Source organism: Scyliorhinus canicula, chromosome 13, assembly GCF_902713615.1.
Source record: "Scyliorhinus canicula chromosome 13, sScyCan1.1, whole genome shotgun sequence".
Taxonomy (NCBI): Eukaryota; Metazoa; Chordata; class Chondrichthyes; order Carcharhiniformes; family Scyliorhinidae; genus Scyliorhinus; species Scyliorhinus canicula.
Window position 1 is genome coordinate 108,958,684 of NC_052158.1, and position 22,337 is coordinate 108,981,020.

The 22,337-nt window shown below is 46.0% G+C and overlaps 1 protein-coding gene across 1 annotated transcript in view; it reads left to right on the forward strand.

The window, feature by feature from the left end:
- The window catches only part of usp13 (ubiquitin specific peptidase 13), a 138,795-nt gene that overhangs the window by 103,973 nt on the left and 12,485 nt on the right, over positions 1-22,337 (forward strand). The window contains exons 15-17 of the mRNA XM_038816610.1: positions 2,918-3,040; positions 20,643-20,786; positions 21,324-21,493. Of these exons, the coding sequence (XP_038672538.1) occupies positions 2,918-3,040; positions 20,643-20,786; positions 21,324-21,493 (437 nt within the window). The remainder of the gene's footprint in view (positions 1-2,917; positions 3,041-20,642; positions 20,787-21,323; positions 21,494-22,337) is intronic.

Sequence of the window (22,337 nt, forward strand, 5' to 3'; positions counted from 1 at the left end):
AACCTGCCCGTTCTTGAACATGACCGGTCCAGGCTCGGGTCCAGGACTGTATTAAATCCCATGATCAGCTTACGCGAGTCCAAGTCTGGGATCTTCCCGAGCATCCTGCTAATAAAATCCACATCGTCCCAATTAGGGGCATACACACTGACCAGAACTACACTCACCCCTTCGAACTTACCCCTCACCATAATGAACATGCCACCCCCATCCACGACTGTGCCCTCTGCCTCAAATTGTACCCTTTTATTAATCAGGATCGCAACCCCCCCTCATCTTAGAATTAAGCCCCGAATGAAAGACCTGACTGACCCAGCCCTTCCTTAACTAACCTGGTCTGCCACTTTCAGGTGCGTCTCCTGCAGCATGATTATGTTCGCCTTCAGAACCCGCAGATGCGCAAACATACGCGCCCTCTTCACTGGCCTGTTTAACCCTCTAACATGCCAGGTGATCAGCCTGGTTGGGGGGGGGCTCTTCGCCGCCCACCCCCCCTTGCCGATCAGCCATCCCCTTTCCTTGGCCAGCCTCCCAGCCATGTGTCGTGCTTCATCTGGCCCGCCTCCTGACCAGCTCCACCCATGACCTCCTCACTGTTGCCATGCCCAGTTTCCATCCCTGTCAGCAGAACGATTCCCCCCTCCGCCCCTAGCAACACCATCCTATCACCTAACCCCTGTTCTAATCTAACTATATGCACACCCCCTACCTCGGCTATCGTTGACTAGCTGCACTCAGCTTGCCTGGGGCTCCCAGCCTCGGCGCCAGCACGTCTCCCACCCATTGTTCCCAGTCACCCCTCTTCCGACCCATCCATATCACTTCCACAGATCAGCCCTACTTAAGCAAACACTCTATACAAGTCATAAACAACCTCCGCAATACACAATTCAAGTTAACAAGAAAAAAAGAGATAAGAAATAACAGGCACTCTCAGTCCTTCTCATACAGACACAGAAAAAGATTGCACAAAGTTCCCCATAAGCATCTATTTTAACCCAACCCTTTTAACTGTTTTCTTTATTATTTTCCCCCCAGCCAAACTCCAACAGCCCAAATCCAACAGCCCAAACGGGAAATATTCAGGTAAACCGTGCAAAAAGCACGCAAAAAAACACATCCCTACCACCTTCCAACCCCCTATAAAGGTCGAAAAAAGAAACAACAAAAACGGACCCAAACATACAGGCACTTTTCAAAATGGGAGAGACACCACATACACTTAAAAGTTCGAACATGAGTCCAGACGTCCTCAGCTCAGAGCCAGCCCTTGCTTCTTAACTAAGTCCATCGCCTCTTTGGGTTCCTCGAAATAGTGGTGCTGACCCTCATACGTAATCCACAGTCGCGCCGGAAAAAGCAGCCCGAATTTCACCTTGTTTTTATACAGTATCTCCTTCACCTGCCTGTAGCCTCCCCTCCTCCTGGCCACCTCAGCGCTCAAATCTTGGTTAAACACTCTGGTACCTGTGCCAAGTACAGCTTCGTGTGCTCTTTGCCCATTGCCAGCACCCATTCCTTGTCCAGATACCTGTGAAAGCGTACCACCATCGCTCGTGTGGGACCCCCCTCGTCGCGGCTGCCTCACCTGCACTCTGTGTGCCCTGTCCACCACAGGCGGGCGCGGGAACACCTCGTTCCCCAGCATCTTCTGAAACATTCCCTCCACATTTACATAGATTTACATAGAATTTACAATGCAGAAGGAGATCATTCGGCCCATCGAGTCTGCACCGGCTCTTGGAAAGAGCACCCTACCCCCTATCCAAGGTCAACACCTCCACCCTATCCCCATTACCCAGTAACCCCACCCAACACTGAGGGCAATTTTGGACACTAAGGGCAATATATCATGGCCAATCCACCTAACCCGCACATCTTTGGACTGTGGGAGGAAACTGGAGCACCCGGAGGAACCCCACGCACACACGGGGAGGATGTGCAGACTCCGCACAGACAGTGACCCAAGCCGGAATCGAACCTGGGACCCTGGAGCTGTGAAGCGATTGTGCTATCCACAAGGCTACCGTGCTGCCCAATTGCGGCAGCGTCTAGCCCCTCTGCCCCCTCCGGGAGACCCACGATTCTCACGTTCTGTCAGCCTGTCCAGAAGCACTTTTTGCTGGTCCCTCAGCCTCCGAATCTCCACATTCGCCACCATTTGAAAGTCAGCCTGCTCCTCCACTGACTTCTCCAACTGCTGGAGCTTCTCAGCCTGATCATCCAGCCTTTTTCCCATCCGGTCAATCGACTTCTGTAGCGGCTCCAAGTTGTCACGCATCAGAGCCAAAAAGCCCTCCTGCATAGTCTGCAGCAGTTGCTCCATTGTGGGCTGGGCTGTCGGTGCCTTGCTCTGAAGACCAGCCATGCTGGTCTCTTTCACATCCTCCACTGTGCCCTTTCTCGACTGCTTCTTCTGCTGTTCACGGTCCCTCCGGCTTCTTAGGTCCATACAATTCTGTATGGGTCCTGTGCCTGAGTACTATTGCTTTCCAGTTCCGCGCTCAAAAGCGCAAATAAGTCAGGGGAAAAGGTCCAAAAGTCCGACCGAAGCAGGAGCCACTGAATGTGAGACCTACTCCCTCATAGCCGCCACCGGAAATCTGTTAGGTGACTCTGGCAACTATATATAAAATGCATAGCAAATGACACACAGAATCAGGAAAATAGTCCATTTTACATCTATTTAGAATATTATTTAACAACAGCGATAGCCACTCATAACTGCTGCCTTTCCCTTGTTGCTAGTAGAAATTGGTTAAGGAAAAAATCTGAATATTCTAGTTTTAACCGCCAACTATCCTTAGTTGTTGCTGTTCAGTTCTCTTGAACTTGAAAAACATGACTGATACTTTCAAATCATTTATCCCATAATATGTACCACACCTCTACAGTAGCTCTCTGCATTGTGCTTCAGATGTCTCCATAGATATGCCAGATCTGCTAGATGTCTCCCACTTAAGAGCAACGGGTTTACAGCCTGGAGAGGAAGAACTTCCTGATATTTCCCCACCCATCGTCATGCCTGATCAACACAAAGGTAATCCATTCCATAATAACGTCTTTTTTCCTTCTAATTGTAAACTTTTTCCCATTTTTAATTATTTGTTTAAATTTTTGTGAAAGAGATTAATATGCATTTTTGCAGCAAGGATTAATACCACCTAGAACAAAGTGTAGTACCGACTGTTACAAAATTCTGTAATGTAGAAGAGACTTGGCAGTCGACGTTTGAAACTGCAATAAATTCTTAATCCCAAGGGCAATTTTTACAGCCTTTGGGTTTCATGTGATAAAACTATATTTGAAGCTGTATGTTAGAAAATGGATGAACACTCATTCTGCCATGAAACTGTACCCATGGGTACGAGTTCTGTTTTTAAGTAGAGTCTATTAACGAATATAGAAAAGGCAATGGACGATTCAAAACCAGATGTGGAACTATACCAGAAGCATCAACAAAATGTATAATAATCTTGATCATTTAAGACTAAGAAAGCTGACAGTGAAATTAAAGTGTCTCTTTGGCTTGCATGAATGCTCTCTCGCTCACATTGATCCCTCCATTTTCACTTTGACACAGTAGATTGTGCAAGGGTTTTAGAATAATCATCAGATTAGGGATAAATCTTCCGTAGTAATTTAGTAAACCTAAGAAAGATCGAAGTTTGTTGACATTTAGATTGGATTGGATTGGATTGGATTTGTTTATTGTCACGTGTACCGAGGTGCAGCGAAAAGTATTTTTCTGCGAGCATCTCAACAGATCATTAAGTACATGAAAAGAAAAGGAAATAAAAGAAAATACATAATAGGGCAACACGAGGGGCGCGATTCTCCACTCCCCACGCCGGGTGGGAGAATCGCGGGAGGGCCGTGCGAGTCACGACACGCCACCCTAGCACCCCCCGTGATTCTCCCACCCACCCCCGCTCGGAGAATCGCCGCTCGCCGTTTTTGACGGCGACCGGAGATTCTCCGGCCCGGATGGGTCGAGCGGCCTGACGTTCCCGACCTGTTCACGCCGGCGGCAACCACACCTGGTCGCTGCCGGCATGAACATGGCGCCAAAAGCTTGTTTGTGGCTTGTGGGGGGGCGGAGAGGGGAGTGAGCACCACAGCCGTACTCGGGAGGGGACTGACCCGCGATCGGTGCCCACCGATCGTCGGGCCGGCGTCTCCAAGGGACGCACTCTTTCCCCTCCGCCGCCCCGCAAAATCAAGCCGCCACGTCGTGCGGGGCAGCGGAGGGGAAGACGGCAACCGCGCATGCGTGGGTTGGAGCCGGCCAACCTGCGCATGCGTGGCTGATGTCATTAGGTGCACCGGCCGCGTCATTCTCGGCTGCCGAGATTTACGGCACACCGCTCCTAGCCCCCTGGGGGGGATGAATAGGGTGCGAGCAGCGGCCTCCGAGGCCGTTGTGAAACTCGGCCGAGTTCACGACGGCCTTCCTGATGCCGCGCGGGAGCAGGAAACCGCGCCCAGGGTATACAATGTAACGACATAAGCGCCAGCATAGGATGAAGCATACAGGGTGTAGTGTTAATCAGGTCAGTCCATAAGAGGGTCATTTAGGAGTCTGGTAACAGCAGGGAAGAAGCTGTTTTTGAGTCTGTTCATGCGTGTTCTCAGACTTCTGTCTCTCCTGCCCGATGGAAGAAGTTGGAAGAGTGAGTAAGCCGGATGGGAGGGGTCTTTGATTATGCCGCCCGCTTTCCCCAGGCAGCGGGAGGTGTAGATGGAGTCAATGGATGGGAGGCAGGTTTGTGTGATGGACTGGGCAGTGTTCACGTTTCTTGCGGTCCTGGGCCGAGCAGTTGCCGTACCAGGCTGAGATGCAGCCAGATAGGATGCTTTCTATGGTGCATCTGTAAAAGTTGGTAAGGGTTAATGTGGAGATGCCGATTTTCCTTAGTTTCCTGAGGAAGTAATGGCGCTGTATGCTTTCTTGGTGGTAGTGTCGACGTGGGTGGACCAAGACAGATTTTTGGAAATGTGCACCCCTAGGAATTTGAAACTGCTAACCATCTCCACCTCGGCCCCGTTGATGCTGACAGGGGTGTGTGCAGTACTTTGCTTCCTGAAGTCAATGACCAGCTCTTTAGTTTTGCTGGCATTGAGGGAGAGATTGTTGTCGCTGCACCACTCCACTAGGTTCTCTATCTCCCTCCTGTATTCTGACTCATCATTTTTTGAGATCCGGCCCACTATGGTCGTATCGTCAGCAAACTTGTAGATGGAGTTGGAACCAAATTTTGCCACGCAGTCGTGTGTGTACAGAGAGTAGAGTAGGGGGCTAAGTACACAACCTTACGGGGCCCCGGTATTGAGGACTATTGTGGCGGAGGTGTTCTTGTTCATTCTTACTGATTGTGGTCTGTTAGTTAGAAAATCGAGGATCCAGTTGCAGAGTGGAGAGCCAAGTTCTAAGTTTTGATATGAGCTTGGCTGGGATTATAGTATTGAATAAAATTATGTATGAGTCCTTGTTGTTGAGATTTTGAGGTGCGGGTGCCTCGGTAATGGCTTTGATTTTCCAATTCAACTTATGCAGTCCCTTGTTATCGATGACATGACCCAGATATTCACTTGAACATTGAAAAAATTCACATTTGTCTTTTCGGACTCTTAACCCATAATCTTCTAATCTCTGGACTGTGGCATCTATTTTGCAGAGTTGTTCTTTGTCATTCTTCCCAGTCACCAAGACTTCATCCACACAACACTGGACTCCATCTAATCCGCTTTAAGACTTGGTCCATAGCTCGTTGGAACTACACTGGCACTGAAGTGATGCGAATTGGCAATCTTTTGTATTGAAATAACCCTTTGTGAATCACAATCTTTGAAATGGTTGTGAATCCTGATCCACATTCATTTGACGATATGCTTGACTGAGGTTGATTTTACTGAATTGTTAGCCTCCAGCCAACCCAGCGAATAGGTAATCAATCAGGGCTGGGTACTGCGCTGCACACAGTACAAGATTAATTGAGACTTTCAAATCACCATAAATCCATACAGGTCTATCCTTTTTCATCACGCGTATGATTGGCGTAGCCAAATCACTCACGTTAACGGGTTCAAATATTTCCGTTCTGACCGGCTGTTCAAACTCTGTCTGTACCGTCGGGCTGATTGCGTACAGCACTGACCTAGTCTTTAAGCATCTTGCCAGACTTTCTTCCTTCATCTTTAGCTTTACTGAGGTATTCTTCATCCGCCCAGCTCACTGTTAAAGATAATGGCATGTTTCTTCAAGATTCTGGGTAATCCTGATTCAGACTCTGTCATGAGATTTACTTCTGGCCAAATTAACCTGGGCTGGAATTCTCTGGCTGTTCGCTGCCGGCGGGTCCTGCCAGCAGTGCATCCCTACCCACGGGTTTCCATTCAATGGGAATTCCCATTGTCAGTGGCGGGAGCAGAGAATCCCGCCACCAGTTGGCACGTTGCCTCCCGCTGCCGGGAAACACGCTGCTGGAAGGCCAGAGAATCCCGCCCCTGATCGTTTCCATCCAAGTTTTTTCCTTTTAGTGCCGGATGATTTTCTTTGACGATGTGCAAAGACAAATCGGCCGTCTGTCCATTTAAATGTACTGTTACATCATTACAGCCCCTCAACGGAACCACTTCTCCAGTGTAGATTTATAACGCAATATCTTCGAAGGTTGCAAGGCAATATTTTGGAGTTTTTCTTGATAAATAGTCTCTGGCACCAGCATGATGGCTGCACCAGTGTCCACCTCCATCTTCATTGGCTGACCGTCCAGCAATGGAATGACCCAGTTTCGGTGTGTTGCATCAGCAGTAGCAATACACTTACTGACCATTCGTTTAGACTGTGAATCGAGTTCCTTCTTGTGTACGTTTGTGCCATGTGGAACGTTTCCTCGATTTCAGCTTGTCATTTGTTTTATTTGGCTCTTACTTTTTGCAACTTTTGCCTGACGCTTGTTTCTTTTTCCAACAAGCACGTTCAATGTGACCATTTCTGCCACAATTTCTGCACTTAATGTCTTTGCACCAACAATTCGCTGCTGAGTGCCCGGCTTTTGCACACCTATGGCAAGTGCGAGTTTGTGTATGTGTTCGAGTTTCAGCCAACATCTTCTAAATCCTTGGGCTTGAACTGAACTGGGTTTAAGGAGTGAAGCTATTCCAAAGGGGTAGTAAACCCAGATTAATCTATCTCTGAAGGTATAGTTTATCAAATCCCCAAATTCACAGTGCTCAGCTAGTCTTTCACAGTGTAGCTGCAAACTGTATAATTGATTTACCACCTTCTTGGTTGCGCTCATGAAACCTAAATCTTTCTGTGATGACTAAAGGTTTTGGTGAATAGTGGCTCTGCAAACGTTCCACAATGTCTTTGTTTGTTTTTGTGCCTGGTTTTTAAGGCTGTGCCAGACTCCTAAAGAGGTTCAATGTATCTGGGGGGATACATCCGAGGCGGGGTATAAGTACCCAGAGTTCCCGGCGGTCGGCCATTCTCTGTAGTCGACCATTGGGCTAACAACTAGCTGATTAAAGCCACTGTTCGGATCCTAAATGTGTCTTGAGTCGAATTGATGGTACATCAATCTGTAAACAAGCTCCATTGTTCTGTATTTGCATCAAACGGCGCCACAGCACCAGGACTCGCGCCATTTCTCTTTATGGAAGGACCTATTGTGTGCTTAATGTGTCATGAATTTTTAGCACTACCTTGCTTCCTTTCTCCCCAAAACAAGGCACAACTTGAGCTCAGCTTGTTCCCTTTGTGTTTTGTAACAGCCCTAGCTCTAAATTTGTTGTTGCAGGGTACTTGCTACTCACGGCTACCAAATTTGTTTTGAGGCGGAACATGTGGCGGACTTCTCGATAAGGTTGTTTCCTTCAGATTTTTCTGTGATTTTTTTTCACTCCTCTTGCTGCAACCATTGTTTGGCTCTCCTGTCACCAGCTTTCATGTAGCGATGATTTCAATTATTCAAGATTTCTTCGGTTACCTAAACATGCTGTTCGTCTACCTCTTGTCCGTTCTTATGTGGTGGATTGAAAATGGAGTCTTCAGGCCTTCGATGTTCAACCAAAACATGGAGCTTTACTTGGGAGATGTTAGAACTACAGGGTATGATGTTAGACTGCCTTTTTGCCCATGCAAACAGCTGACCTCTTATAGGGCCCCTGTACAGCTAAAAGGCTGCTTGTGAGGAAACATTAAAAACACAATGAATACACATTGAGGTTGAGGGTCTAGGCTGGGCAGTGTCCCATTGCACCCAAGAGGTGACAAGGCCAAAGGCAAACCCTTCTCAATTGGAAGAGGGGGGCTTCATCTTATGTGCATTGGGGGGTGGTGGGGGGGAAATGGGGTGCATGCCAGAAAATGCACCCAGGGGGAGAGAGAGAAGAGAGTTCCCCCCAGATACATTCGTAGTGGGGGGCTCTCCCCGAAGCTTGGAGGGGGAGGGGGCTCGGGGAGCATATTTGTAGCGCAGATTGAGGAGCCCTTTAAAGATGGTGCCCTAATCTCTGTGTAGCCGGGCTTGCTAGCTGTGTGAGGCCACTCCCCAGCTCTGCCAGAGTGACTGCACAAAACACACCCACCGATGCTTTTTGTCCTCTGGCAAAGCATCAGAAGATGTGGACAGAAATGTGCCTTTGTTTCTGGACAGAAACCTGATACTTGGCCATTCACGGTAACTTCATTCCAATTTAATGAAAGCCCTACTTGTGACACTAATAAAGATTATTATTATTTCCTCTCGAAAGTTCTGCCCACAGGCTGGAGTTTTCCGGCCATTCCCGCTGACGTGCTGTTCCGGTCCCGCTGATGGCGAATCCCCACCATGGGTTTCTTGGCAGCGAGGAGTGCTTAAAATGGGAAACACAGTTGTCAGTGGTGGGACCAGCACCGCTGGCCAATGATGGACCACCTCTGTTGGTGCAGAACACCTGGTGGAAGGCATGGAAAATCCCACCCAGTGACACGAGTTGTCTCAAACTCTCAAGGTTGTAACCCATCGCATTGGATGCATAATTGACCTCTCCACACATCTTATTTGGAAAAAGACTTTGGGCTTGTAACAAGTCACACGGTGAGGCAGCCATGTTTAATGCCTGCTTTTAAATCAGCAAATGCTGTTCTGGGGACAGCCGTTAAACTAACTGCATGTTAACAAAGCAGCCAAGACAATAAACAATTATCTACCATGAAAGCGGGAGAGGGACTTTTCCCTCCAATTTCAAGTCCACCTTACAAACAACCTCCTGGAAAGTCGACTACAACTGGCTTCACAGCTTACTGAAAGTTCACTGCTTTAGAAGACTTTCACTTCAGTCAAAGCAGCTACTCATCGAAGAAACTACAGGCCTAAGACAAAAGAGACGATCATAAATTGTAATTGTATTGTTTTATTCCCTCATCAGTATCTAATCTTTGTGTAAGTGATAGTGTAGGTGAATCAAGTGAGTGAGACATTGTCTGAAATTTGCTGTCCTCATTCGCGGCTGGTATCTTCCAGTGCCACTGAAAAGTGAATAGAGCTTTGCCTGGATGGTCAAATTTTCCGTTCTCGCTCGCTACGGGTCCTGCCACAGAGAACACTGGAGTTTTTTCAAACCTCCAGGCTGAGTGTGTGGTAATAAATAACCTTCCGAATTTTTGATTCACTTTTAAACTTACTGTTGAAATGATTCAAATTGGAACAATCATTCTGAGGGTTTAAAAAAAAACACACGCACAAAACACAAAGATCATGGGCATTTGGAATGCCTATAAAATCAGTATTAAAACTCTTTTCAAAATATCGCTCTTCTCCAACTTTACTGCCACTGAAACCCTCATTTGTACTTTTATGTTTTCCAAAATTTTTGTAGTAGCAACACTTCTCTTAGAGCCAATAGGCAAACATGAGCCAATAGAATCCCTACAGTATTGAAGGAGGCCATTTGGATCACCTAACCTGCACCTACCTAGGCCTGCTTGCCCGGCCTATCTCTGTACCCCCACCTAACCTGCACATCAGGAGCTGACATACATTTTTGAAATACAATAAAATTTGGTTTCAGTAGCCACTGATTATTTGAGGTAGAGTACTGCTAGCGGCTTAGTATTTAAAACATCTTCTAATGAAAACTTTGCTGCTTGAACCTTGTGTTATGACCTTCTTCATATTACCTGTAAAAGTCCTGGCTGTCTGTCTGACAAATACGCAATTTCTGGAGAACCGAGTTTGTGCAACGGTTGGAGATAGAGTTCCCCCTTTTGTTCCTAACGACAACCTGGACATACGTTACAGCCAAAATTGTGCCTAGTGTGAGAAGTATTTTCTTTCTCGAGGTTCCGGCCCATTTTATTTTTATATTGCAAATGCAGAATCTCCCATGAACCAGTATCTTAAAACATAATTGTGAAAAATGACTTGCTTTAAAAAATATATCTGGATGTATTTAAGAGTGGCAGCTTGATGCAGTTTGACTTCTACTACTGAAAATGGGTTTACTACCACAAAGTATATTGATTTTAGAAGACTGAGAGGTCATCTCATCGGACATCTTGGAGAGTTTGACAGAGTAGATGCTGAGAGGCTGTATCCTTTGGCTGGAGAGTCTAGAACTGTGGGCCATGATCTCATGGTAAGGCGTCAGCTATTTAACACTGAGGTGAGGAGAAATGTCCTCATTCAGAGGGTTGTGAATCTTTTGAATTCTCTGCCTCAAAGGACTGTAGGTGCTCAGTTGAATATATTCAATACAGGGATGGATAGCTTTCTGGTTACTGAGGGAATCAAGTGAATCAAAGGGTATGAAGATGGAGCGGGAAAGTGGAGTTGAAAATGAAAGATCCACCATAATCTTATTGAATGATGAAGCAGCTCAAGGACCTTGTGACCTAATCCTGTGCTGTTTGCTTGTGTACTTCAGTAAGCATTTTGAAATATCAATCTATTTGGATAACCCAATTTTAAATTACTTGTGAGGTCCTCCTGTTTTTTTTTCTTTTAAAATTTAGAGTACCCAATTCTTTTTTTTTCCAATTAAAGAGCAATTTAGCATGGCCAATTCACCTAGCCTGTACATCTTTTTGTGTTGTGGGGATGAGAGGTATCAGAGTTTTAGATGAATGGGAGTTAATAAAGGCTGTTAAGGGGAATGGTAGACAAGTTGATTGAAGCGTTGACAAAAGTACAAATGAGGGTTTCAGTGGCAGTAAAGTTGGAGAAGAGCGATATTTTGAAAAGAAAAATAAATAGTTTTGGTAAGGATTGAGTATGAGGTTTGAAGCTCAGCTAGATTTGACCTGCACACTGACGTTCCTCACTGTGAGTTAAACTTGAGCAAGTGATCAGGAAGCGGAGTGATACCAGGCTCTGAGGTACAGAACTTCTGGAGAAGCCTAATCACAGTAACTTTGATGTTGCTGGCTCATAAATAATGTCCCAAGGCATTTCACATGAGCATTTTCAGACAAAACATGACACCAAATCACAGTAGATATTAGATCAGATGACCAAAAGTTTGGTTAGAGAGGTAGATTTTAAAGATTGTCTGAAAGCAGGAGAGTGAGAAGGAGAGGGTTGGGGAGGAATTTCCAATCTTAGAGCCATGACAGCTGAAGGCATAGTCACCAATGGCAAAACACTTAATTCCGGGATGGTCGCGAGGCCAGAGTTAGTGGAGCATGGATATCTGAAGGTTGTCGGACCACAGAAGAGTACAGAGATAGAAAGTGTAAGACTGCTGAAGGATTTAAAAACAAGGATGAGAGTTTTAAAATCGAGGTATTTCTTAACCGAGAGACAATATAGGTCAGTGAACACAGTGGTGATTGGTGACTGGCACTTGATGTGGAGTAGGACACAGGCAGCAAGGTTTGGATGACCTCGAGATTACTTGGAATAGAGCATGGGAGGCTGGCCAGAAAGGTGTTGGAATAGCCAATAAAGCTGGATGAGGTTGTCAGCAGCAAATGAGCGGAAGCAGAGGCGGAAATAGGTAATCTTATGGAATTGGAAATGGGTTGTCTTAGTGATGACCTTGAAATGCAGTTGAAAACTTCTTGGGGCTAAGGATGACACCAAGGATGCAAGCAATCTGGTCTCAGCCAGTTGCCAGGAAGAGGGGTGTAATCAATGGCTAGGGATTGGAATTGGTAGCAAAAGGCAGCGGCTTCTGTCTTCTCAATAATTGTTGGCGAAATGTCTGCTCATCCAATACTGGACGTCAAATAAGCAACATGACAAGTCAGAGACAGTGGAGGGTTCAGACGAGGTGGTTGTGTGGTTGTGAGGTGGAGTTGGGTGTCATCAGCATACTTGGGGAGGATTCCAGTGGCATAATGTAGGGGTGCACAAGGTGGCTCCTGCTGGAGAACTGTCATCTTTGCCCCTATCCTTGGTGCCAGGGGTTGTTTACTCCTTGGAAACTCACGTTGGTTATCCGAATAGAGATCTTTTGTTGCTGAAATGCCCCATAAAAACGGAGCAGAAAGCTGGGAGCAGCAACACACCAACGGAGTCTAAAGCCTCTTGGAGCTCAATAGAAAGTAGGTGGCGGAGTCGGCTTCTGTATCTCCGTCCACTCCATTAATGGCCGAGGCTCTCTCTGGTACCTTGGCGAAAGAATTTGAGAAGCATCGGCAAATTGTGTTGGAAGATCTCAAAAGATCAATTGAAGAGGCCTTGCCCTCCATTCAAGCAACTCTGGGGGAAAAGTAATGCAATTGTCGAGGTCCAGGGAGCCATGATCAATCAGATTGCTGTGCTGGAATCTGAACTGACTTAGGTGGCCGAAATGAATAAATTACTGAGAGCCAAGATGACCTAGAAAACGGGTCCAGGAGGCACAATATCTGGATTGTGGGGTTGCTGGAGGGGATTGAGGGCCCTACCACCCATTGAATACTTCTGGGACATATTCTGCAAAACGGTGGGTGAGAATGGATTCACATCGCCACTTGAATTGGACAGAGCCCATCGCACACTTCGGCAGAAGCCTCATCCTGAAGACCCACCTCATGCGGTGATTGTGAGATCTGCAGCTTTAAGGAAAAGGAGAAGGTTTTTCGATGCACAAGGGGACACCACGATTTGTGCCACACCATCAGGTCTTATCAGGGCATGGGTGCAGAGTTTTCAATTAAAAGAACCATGTTCAATGGAGACAGGGCCACCCTGTATATGAGTGGAGTCCGGTTCAGGTTGGTCTCCCCAGCTCGTCCCCGAGCAACTTTTGAGGGAAAGGACTATTTCATCGACGTGCCGGCAGATGTGGACTCTTTTGTTAAAAAGCACAAATTAGGCGCGTTGTAATTTTCTTTTGGCTCTGCAATGGCATGTTGTTGTATTGTTGGTGTTTCATGTTTTTTCTTTTTGCTGGGGTTGCGTTCTTATACTCCTTGATTAGACTTGTACTATGTGGGGCTCCATTATTTGTATTTTGTTATTTGTATCTATTTGTCCAGTTGGGAGTCTCCCTGCTAACTAGGGAGTTAGTTAATGGGAGCGGTTTTGGAATTTCTTCAGCCAGAAGGTGGTGAATCTGTGGAACTCTTTGCCGCAGAAGGCTGCGGAGGCCAAATCACCGAGTATCTTTAAGACAGATATCAATATGTTTTTGATTCATAAGGGGATCAGGGGTTATGGGGAGAAGGCAGGAGAATGGGGATGAGAAAAATATCAGCCATGATTGAATGGCAGAGCAGACTCAATGGACCGAGTGGCCTAATTCTGCTTTATGTCGTACGGTCTTATGGAGGGTTCGCTGCAGCTCATTATAATGGTTTATTAGATAATAAGCTTAGAGTTCTTGTTTCGTTAGAGTTTTTAAATATAAGTTGTAGTTTTAGCGTAAGTTTTTGTTTGCCTCGCTTCTATTTGTGTTATGATGTGATCACATTCAGTGCCGATCGTTGTTGGGAGGAGATGGGTAGTTTCCTGATGGCATCTGTTGTTTTTCCTTAGTCCTGTCATTTGACTTGGTTTGAAGGCCATCTTGGGTGAATCTTTTTGCTTTACCTTTTACGTATCTTTTGGTTAATCTCTCTTGGTGAGAATGGCTGACTCTGGATTGAGGAGGGGTGGGAGACCTCCAATTTGTTTGCCACATTAGGGGTTTGAATGGCCCAGTGAAAAGGTCGAGGGCATTTGCTCATCTCAAGAGCTTGTGCTCCGATGTAGTGTTTTGCAAGAGACCCACGTGCGGGTTAGAGATCAGACTAGGTTGCACAAGGGGTGATTGGGTAGGCATTTCACTCTGGTTTTGGCTAGAGTTTTGGCACTTTTTGCATCAAAACAAGAGACTCTTTGTTTTTTTTCACATGTCCACCAAGCATATTCGCGTATCAATTCTTTTGTTTTTGTTTTGGACAGTGCTCTTCCCCTTTCAGTGGTGGTGGCTGAATACTCGGCAATTATTATTTTGGACCATGCCTGCACTTTATTGATCGGTTGCTAGAGTCTGGGCCCACCCAACATCCGTGCTGGAGATTAGATATAACATGGATAAAAAGGATTTCTGAGCGTATGTCCACTGCCAAAGAGGACAAATCCAAGTCAATCTCACCTTCCATGTTTTGGGAGGTTCTTAAGGCAGTCTCGGGGAAATTATCTCTTACAGAGCGCATTTGGTGAGGACAACGAGGTTGGAGCAGCAGAGGCTGGTGGATTCCATTTTAGTGGTGGATCGCCAGTACTCGCTTAATCCTACTCCGAAGCTACTGGGAAGTAGGAAAAAAACTACAGACCCAGTTCAATCTATTGTTGACTGGCAGGGCGGTAAGTCAGTTACAACGCTTCAGAGGCTCTTTTTATGAATGTGGGGAGACGGCCAGTCGCCTTTTGGCTCAACAGCTCGAATAGCAGGCTGCCTTTCGGGAGTTCACACGGATACTCCAGTCGAGCGGCAACCTTGTTTCGGATCCTCCTCCGGTTAATGCAGCTTTTGAATCTTTTTACTGCGATCCTTGTAGATTAGAGCCTCCTGCATATGGGCTGGTCATGTCCGGCTTTCTGGATGGTTTACCCATTCTAATGATTGAGGTGGATAGGAGCACTGAGTTGGAATCCCCATTAGGCTATGACAACATTTTAATATTTACTGGGATGGTGCAATCTGGCAAAGCCCCTGGTCCGGATGGCTTTCCGATTGAACCAAGGCTGTAGTGAAGTCAGGAGTTAAATGGCCCTGGCGGAACACAAACTGAGCGTCAGTAAGTCGTATCTTGCTGAGTGAGTGCCATTTGATAGCACTGTTTTTTTTTTTAAATAATTTTTATTCGAATTTTTTACAGAAAATATAACAAAAAGTATAGCAAAAAGCAGTAATATATCACCCACAATTCCCCCCATACCGTAACATCACATGTATCACATTCCCCCACCCCCCCCCCCCCCAAACAAGAGAACTTAACCATAAATTAAAATTAGATAAATCAAATTTAAATAAAATAAGCTAACATAATCAACGTCCCCCCCCCCCCACCCCCGGGTTGCTGCTGCTACTGTCCCAGTACCCTATCGTTGAGCCAGAAAGTCGAGGAAAGGTTGCCACCGTTTAAAGAACCCTTGCACCGATCCTCTCAGGGCGAATTTAACCTTCTCAAGCTTAATGAAGCCCGCCATGTCATTGATCCAGGTCTCCACGCTTGGGGGCCTCGCGTCCTTCCACTGTAGCAAAATCCTTCGCCGGGCTACTAGGGACGCAAAGGCCAGCACACCGGCCTCTTTCGCCTCCTGCACTCCCGGCTCTACCCCAACCCCAAAGATCGCGAGTCCCCATCCTGGCTTGACCCTGGATCCCACCACCCTTGACACCGTCCTCGCCACCCCCTTCCAGAACTCCTCCAATGCCGGGCATGCCCAGAACATATGGGCATGGTTCGCTGGACTCCCCGAGCACCTGGCACACCTATCTTCATCCCCAAAGAACCTACTCATCCTCGTCCCAGTCATGTGGGCCCTATGCAGCACCTTGAATTGGATGAGGCTAAGCCGCGCACACGAGGAGGAAGAATTTACCCTCTCCAGGGCATCAGCCCATGTCCCGTCTTCGATCTGTTCCCCCAGTTCCCCCTCCCACTTCGTTTTCAGCTCCTTTTTGATAGCACTGTTGACCACACCTTCCATCATTTTGCTGATGATTGAGAGTAGACTGATGGGCGGTAATTTACTGGGCTGGATTTGTCCTGCTATTTGCGTACAGTACATACCTGGGAAATTTTCCACGTTGCCAGGTAGGTGCCAGTTTTATAACTGTGTTGGAACTGCTTGGCTATAGACATGGCTGGGTCTGGGGCACAAACCTTCGGTACCATTGCTGGAATATTGTCAGGACCCATAGCCCTTGTAGTATCCAGTGTCTTCAGCCATTTTTTTATTTTAAAATTTTTTTTAGAGTACCCAATTACTTTTGTTTCGAATTAAGGGGCAATGTAGCGTGGCCAATCCACCGAACCTGCACATCTTTGTGTTGTGGGGGTGAAACCCACGCAGACATGGGGAGAATGTGCAAACTCCACTCGGACAGTGACCCAGGACCAGGTTTCAAATCCGGGTCCTCAGTGCCGCTGTCCCAGTGCTATCCACTCGCCACATGCCGCCCCCGACGCTTCTTTATAATACATGGAGTGAATCGAATTGGCTGAAGACTGACATCTGAGGTGCTGAGGACCTCTGGAGGAGGCCGAGATGTGGCATCCACTCAACACCTCTGGCTGGAGGCCACCCTGTAGTCTCTCTTTGTGCCAAACATTCTTGTCCCATTTTCTTGTCCCATTTTCTCCTTCACTTTGACTTTCAGTCCCCTAATCTATTTTTACATCCCAACAATCTGTTTCTAAGCCCCAGTCCATTTCTATTCAACCTTTACTCTTAGTGGTAAGAATGTGAAACACACTACCTCATGGAATGGTTGAGGAAAATACCATGGGTCCATTTAAGAGAAAGCCAGATACGAGGAGGGAACAATAGAATGAGATGAGATACTGGGGAAGGAATAGAATGAGCTAAGGCACTGAAGAAGGACATTTCTGAGGAGAATGTGCTCCACATAGACCTATAGGTTAGAATTGCCTGTTGCTGGACCAGACCCCCAACTCCAGTTACTAGAATACTGGACAGAAACCCAAAATATTTTATTTTAATTTTGTAAGACTGAGGAGAGGATACTTCACTCCAAGAGTGATTTCATGAAGAAATAGGGATATGGTATATTAAAACAAACTTTATTACTAGCCCAGTGTTACAATAGCTTTAAAATCACACCAGAAAATAGCTTACAATTACCCGTTAAACAATGCTAATCTATACAGTGAACACAATAACAGCTGACTTTATTCCCACTCAAACAACACAAAAAACTCACCTCTCAATCCACTGTTAAATACAGTTAGCCCTCAGGAATACCTGCTTTACAGATATGTCTTTGAGAAAGAGAGATCTTTTGCCACTGCTTTAAGAAAAGATCTGAATCCTGTCAGAACCATGCAGAAATTCTGGCTGTATTTCTTCAGAAGCTGCTTCAGCTGGTTCAGATCACCTTCTAACCACGCTCTTCTGAACTGCTTGGAAAGAAACTGCTAATCTACCTACAGACATATCTTTTAGCTGAACTGAAGTGCTTGACTTCTGCTCACATCTCCATCTAAAACTCAACGAACACTGCTTTTCTGCAAAATGCCTGTTACCGTGGCTCTCTCAGTAATTACACCATTTAAGAAGCAGAGATCTAATTAACTCCACAGGGAACCCCCTTAATCCAAACAACATTCCATTAGCCCAAGCTTTTTAACGGTGCTTTCATTGCACCTCTGGCTCCAAAACATAGCTGTCTTTCAAACTAGGATTTATTTTTAAAACATGGCTGCAGCAGTCACATACTATCTTCAATGTAATGGACTGAATTCTCCGCTGTTCATTCTCCATTTTTCTGGCAGCACGGGGTTCCACGACAGCGTGAGGCTGCCCCACAATGGGAAACCCCATTGACCAGCCGGTGAAACGGAGAATCCCGCCGGTGTGCTGAACCAGAAGTCTGGCGCGGCGGGATGGAGAATCCAGCCCAATATATCTGAAATTTCTACATACATCATGCTGTAAAATTCTATTTTTTTTTTTCTCTGTAATTTCTCTTGCTTCTCCTTACCTCAGTCTATCACTCTCTGTTAGTGTAGGCACTGCCAGTAGCCATGAATGTCCCAGCTGGGCCGTAGGTTGCACAACTGGCACAGGCCCATGTAGCAGCGTCCAGAAGAAACTTTCTTTGGTGGAGCAGTTGTGGTGGTGGTGTGCCTTGGGGGAATGGGGGAGGTGGTGTCAAGAGGTCAGTGGTCCCAGAGCAGGCTCAAGTTACAGAGGTTAACAGTAGCAGTGACAGTGGCATTGAAAATAGGCACAGGTAGGGTACTGCTCTTTCTCCTGGGACAAAAGCCCAAAAGCACACTGGGAACCAAATAACTATTGGGTTGGGTAGTAGGCAATAATGTCTCATGAACTGTCTCCGTGAGGTATGTTTTGTGTGTCAAAGGCACAATGCAAACGCAAGTTTTTATTGTTACCTCAAACCATGACTTCTACAATGCTCTCCACTTGCCTTCAATTTACTTATGCTCCAACTTATTTGCTATCCCCCTACCTGTGTCTTGGCTGGCAATAGGCCCCACTCACTTACACCTCAGCTCTTACCGATCCCAAAGGCACTCTTTATCTGTGCATATTTAAAATCTTCATTCTCATTTAGAAATTCATCCCGGGCTTTGTAAGATCTTATTTTTCGAACCGTCATGAACGTAATGTTTGAGCCATCAGTTGTTCTCGGGCCTAATGTGCATCCTTCTGCCATCATTGAAAGTGAGGCCTGCTGCCATGTAGGCCGTAATCCCTGGAACTCTCTCCTAAACCCCACCACTTTCCATTTTTGCTTCCTCATTTGAAAATCAACTTTTCAAATTTAAACAGTGAACCATGGCTGTTTTCTCTATTTCAGCGGCTAAGTGCCGATGCCAGCAGAGCATGTGTGGTCTATGACCAAAACACCAGAGTTGACCCCTCACCGATTCCACAACCGGTGAGGGGCGAGTACCGGTGGCGGGTGAAACTCCCACCTCCCGCCCGAAAACGGCCAGAGAATGGCCGGGTCCCGGGACGCACAAGTGAACAACTGACGACCTTTAGCGGTCATGCTGTGCAACATGGCACCGGCCGTCCGCGGACCCGACCCTCCATCTGCGACCCCACAGCCCACCCCGTGGCCACCCCCACCAGCCCCCCAGCCCTCGCAGAAGCCCTTCCGGTTAGTGGCACGGATCCCGGCTGAGTGTGGCGGCGCTGGACTACAGTCTGCAGCCGCCACGCCGTGTTCCTGCATGGCTGAGCCCACACGTGTCCTGAGCCATCGGGAACTCGGCCCATCGGGGGCGGAGCATCGCAGGCAGGCTGGCCGATGACATGCCAATGCCGTTGCAATGGCGTGCAACGCGATTACACCATTTCCGAGGGGGCGGAGCATGGCTGACCAGTGGCAAACTGGCGGCAGCCCCGGATTTTGGCGTCAGAGCCCATTCTCTGCCCGATCGCCGAACACGATCATTCCAAACTATTCTACGGTTCAACATCTGTTTTTCCTTTTTGTAGCACCTTTTGCACATTTTCTCTTGATTAATGAATGCAAGTTGCTCTCTGAGTATTTTAGCTGTGCTAGGTTTATACAAAGTTGCGTATTTTCTTCATGTTTTCAAGAGATTGCTGTTGACTCAGTGAGTAATTGTCATGTGGTATATGGAAGATCCAAAATTCAATCTCTGGTGTTTGCAGAGTATCTGATTTCAGTCAGTCAACAATTGGGATCACTGTTCCAATGGATTGATGATGAGGCAAACTCGGCAGTGGTTGTTGCCCCTGATGTTATTGAACAAGTTCTGCTTGTAGCAACGCTATGTTAGGACAGGGTTAAGTTGAATCTTGATGCAACTTGTATGAGATGCTGTGGAGTACCACGTTCCTCTGGGTTGCAAAATCAGTCCGCGTTTTTGAGGGGAATGAAAGGGTGGAGATTGAAGCTCCTGGTAAATGGAAGTAAAATAATAATTTGTTTTTAACTTCCAGGCAGTCTGCTGAACCATTTCATGGGGTATATGTTATCAGTTTCACTCTCCTGTTTTAGAAAATGTGATTTATTTTAGCCAATTAATGGACCATTCTCTGCTTTAACGCCTATGTTTTAATTTTCACAAAAACTCCCCTCACATTTCTATTTTAAAAATAATTTCTATAGACTTGTGGTACGTTTTATGCCTTAAAACATACTATCTCTTCAAGTAATTTTGCAAAGCTCTACTGCCAATTTGATTGATTATTTCCTTACAATAATAGAGGAATGTGTAAAAGCTAACCATATTTCCCGTGAGTGTTACTCTAATCCAGGTATAATTTGTATTTGATTTGATTTTCATTATTGACGTTGGCGGGTTTGTTATTGCTCGCACTCGACAAATGGTCAACACAAAATTTTCAATCAATGAGCGTCAAGCATTGCTATTATTTGAAGCAGTCCATACTTGCATTGTGCAGACATTTGGCTCTCCTGATGGAACTCCCTGAAAGCACCGAGTTTGCCATTATGGCCATTGTCCGTTTTTTTTGTTCCTTTTTCTACAGCTCCTGAAATTGATGAATCAGCAGTGATGCAGCTGGCTGAGATGGGTTTCCCAATAGAAGCGTGTCGGAAAGCCGTGTACTACACCGGAAACCTGGGGGCTGAGTTGGCCTTTAACTGGGTCATAGCACACATGGAGGAACCTGGTAAGCTTAGAAGCCAGATAACCAATTACAAGTACAAATTATTATGGGTTTCCTGACGAAAGATGCCGTGGTAAATTCAGTTTAAACTTTTCAGTGAGATGCTTAATAATGCTGATAGACCAGTTTATCCAAGAATAAAACTAAAACGGGCTGGTGTGAAATATCTCAACATCTTCTCTGAATGAGACATTGCCTGTTTTGCTGGCTGTCGGGAACAGCAGCTGCCATAGTTATGTGTGTAGTTGATCACAACTTCTCCAGAAATTGTAACCTTTGAGATCTCATTCCATATTTTAAATTAAAGTTGTATGTTTTCTGTAAGGATTTTTTATAAAAACCACATTAAGGTGTAACGTGAGGGTCAATATGTCACCCTATGCAGTTCCAGAGGGTGGCTCAGTGGTTTTTACATGGTGCAAAACTAACGTATTGCCTTGGAAGATGTACTCTGTACTATTAAAATTGCAGATCTGAAGAGAGGATGGATCCTTTAATCATTAATTTTTTTCTTTATATTTCAATTTTTGTCCCCATTAGATTTTGCTGAACCGCTATCACTATCAGGATATAATGAGATTAGCCAAAATGAGGTTGGTCTAGCAGGAGGGGCGTCTTCAATGGAAAACCAGCCACCAGAAGAGATTGTTGCCATCATTACATCCATGGGATTTCCCAGGAACCAAGCCATTCATGCATTGAAAGCAACTGTAAGTCTGAGTTCCCATTATATTTTCACTGCAACCTATTGAACACAAATCGCTTAACTCCTTGTATCATTTTGAAAGCTGAGATTGCTGATGTGCCTAAACTGTTAAATATTCAGTAATCTTCTAAAACAAAACCTTTCATGAAAAATGGCAATTATGTTAAAGGAATAGTTCCTATTCACGTGTAAACATCTGTGTTTTAAGTTGGTCAGTAAATGGGAGTTGGTGTGATATATAGCCATGTAGACCATGAAGAACTGTTTCCATGTGGCCTGTGTTTAATTAGGTAACTCAACACTGAGCATCAGATGGACATTTCAGTGACCTTCATGTCCTTGAGTTTGATGGGAAATCAGCCCCCAATTTCTTCTACTGTGTTACATCCAATGTGTCTGTTGGGAATTTATTTTTATTTGTTCCTGGGGTGTGAGCATCGCAGTCATTGTTAGCATCTGTGGCCAATTCCTAGTTTCCCTTGGGAAGGTGGTGTTGCCACCTTCAACCACTGTAGTCCACCTGGAGTAGGCACACCCATAGTGTTGTCTGGAGGGAGTTCCAGGTTTTTAACCCAGTAACAGTGAAGAACCAGAACATAGTTCCAAGTCAGGAAGTGTGGCTTGGTCGGGAACTTACAAGGTGGGATGTTCCCATGTGTTTGCTGCCTTGTCCCCTTCTAGGTGGTAGAGGTAACGGGTATGGACGTTTGGGTCATTATCTGTGTGGAGTTTGCACGTTCTCCCCGTGTCTGTGTGGGTTTCCTCCAGGTGCTCCTATTTCCTCCCACAAGACCCAAAAGCCGTCCTTATTAGGTGAATTGGACATTCTGAATTCTCCCTCTGTGTAC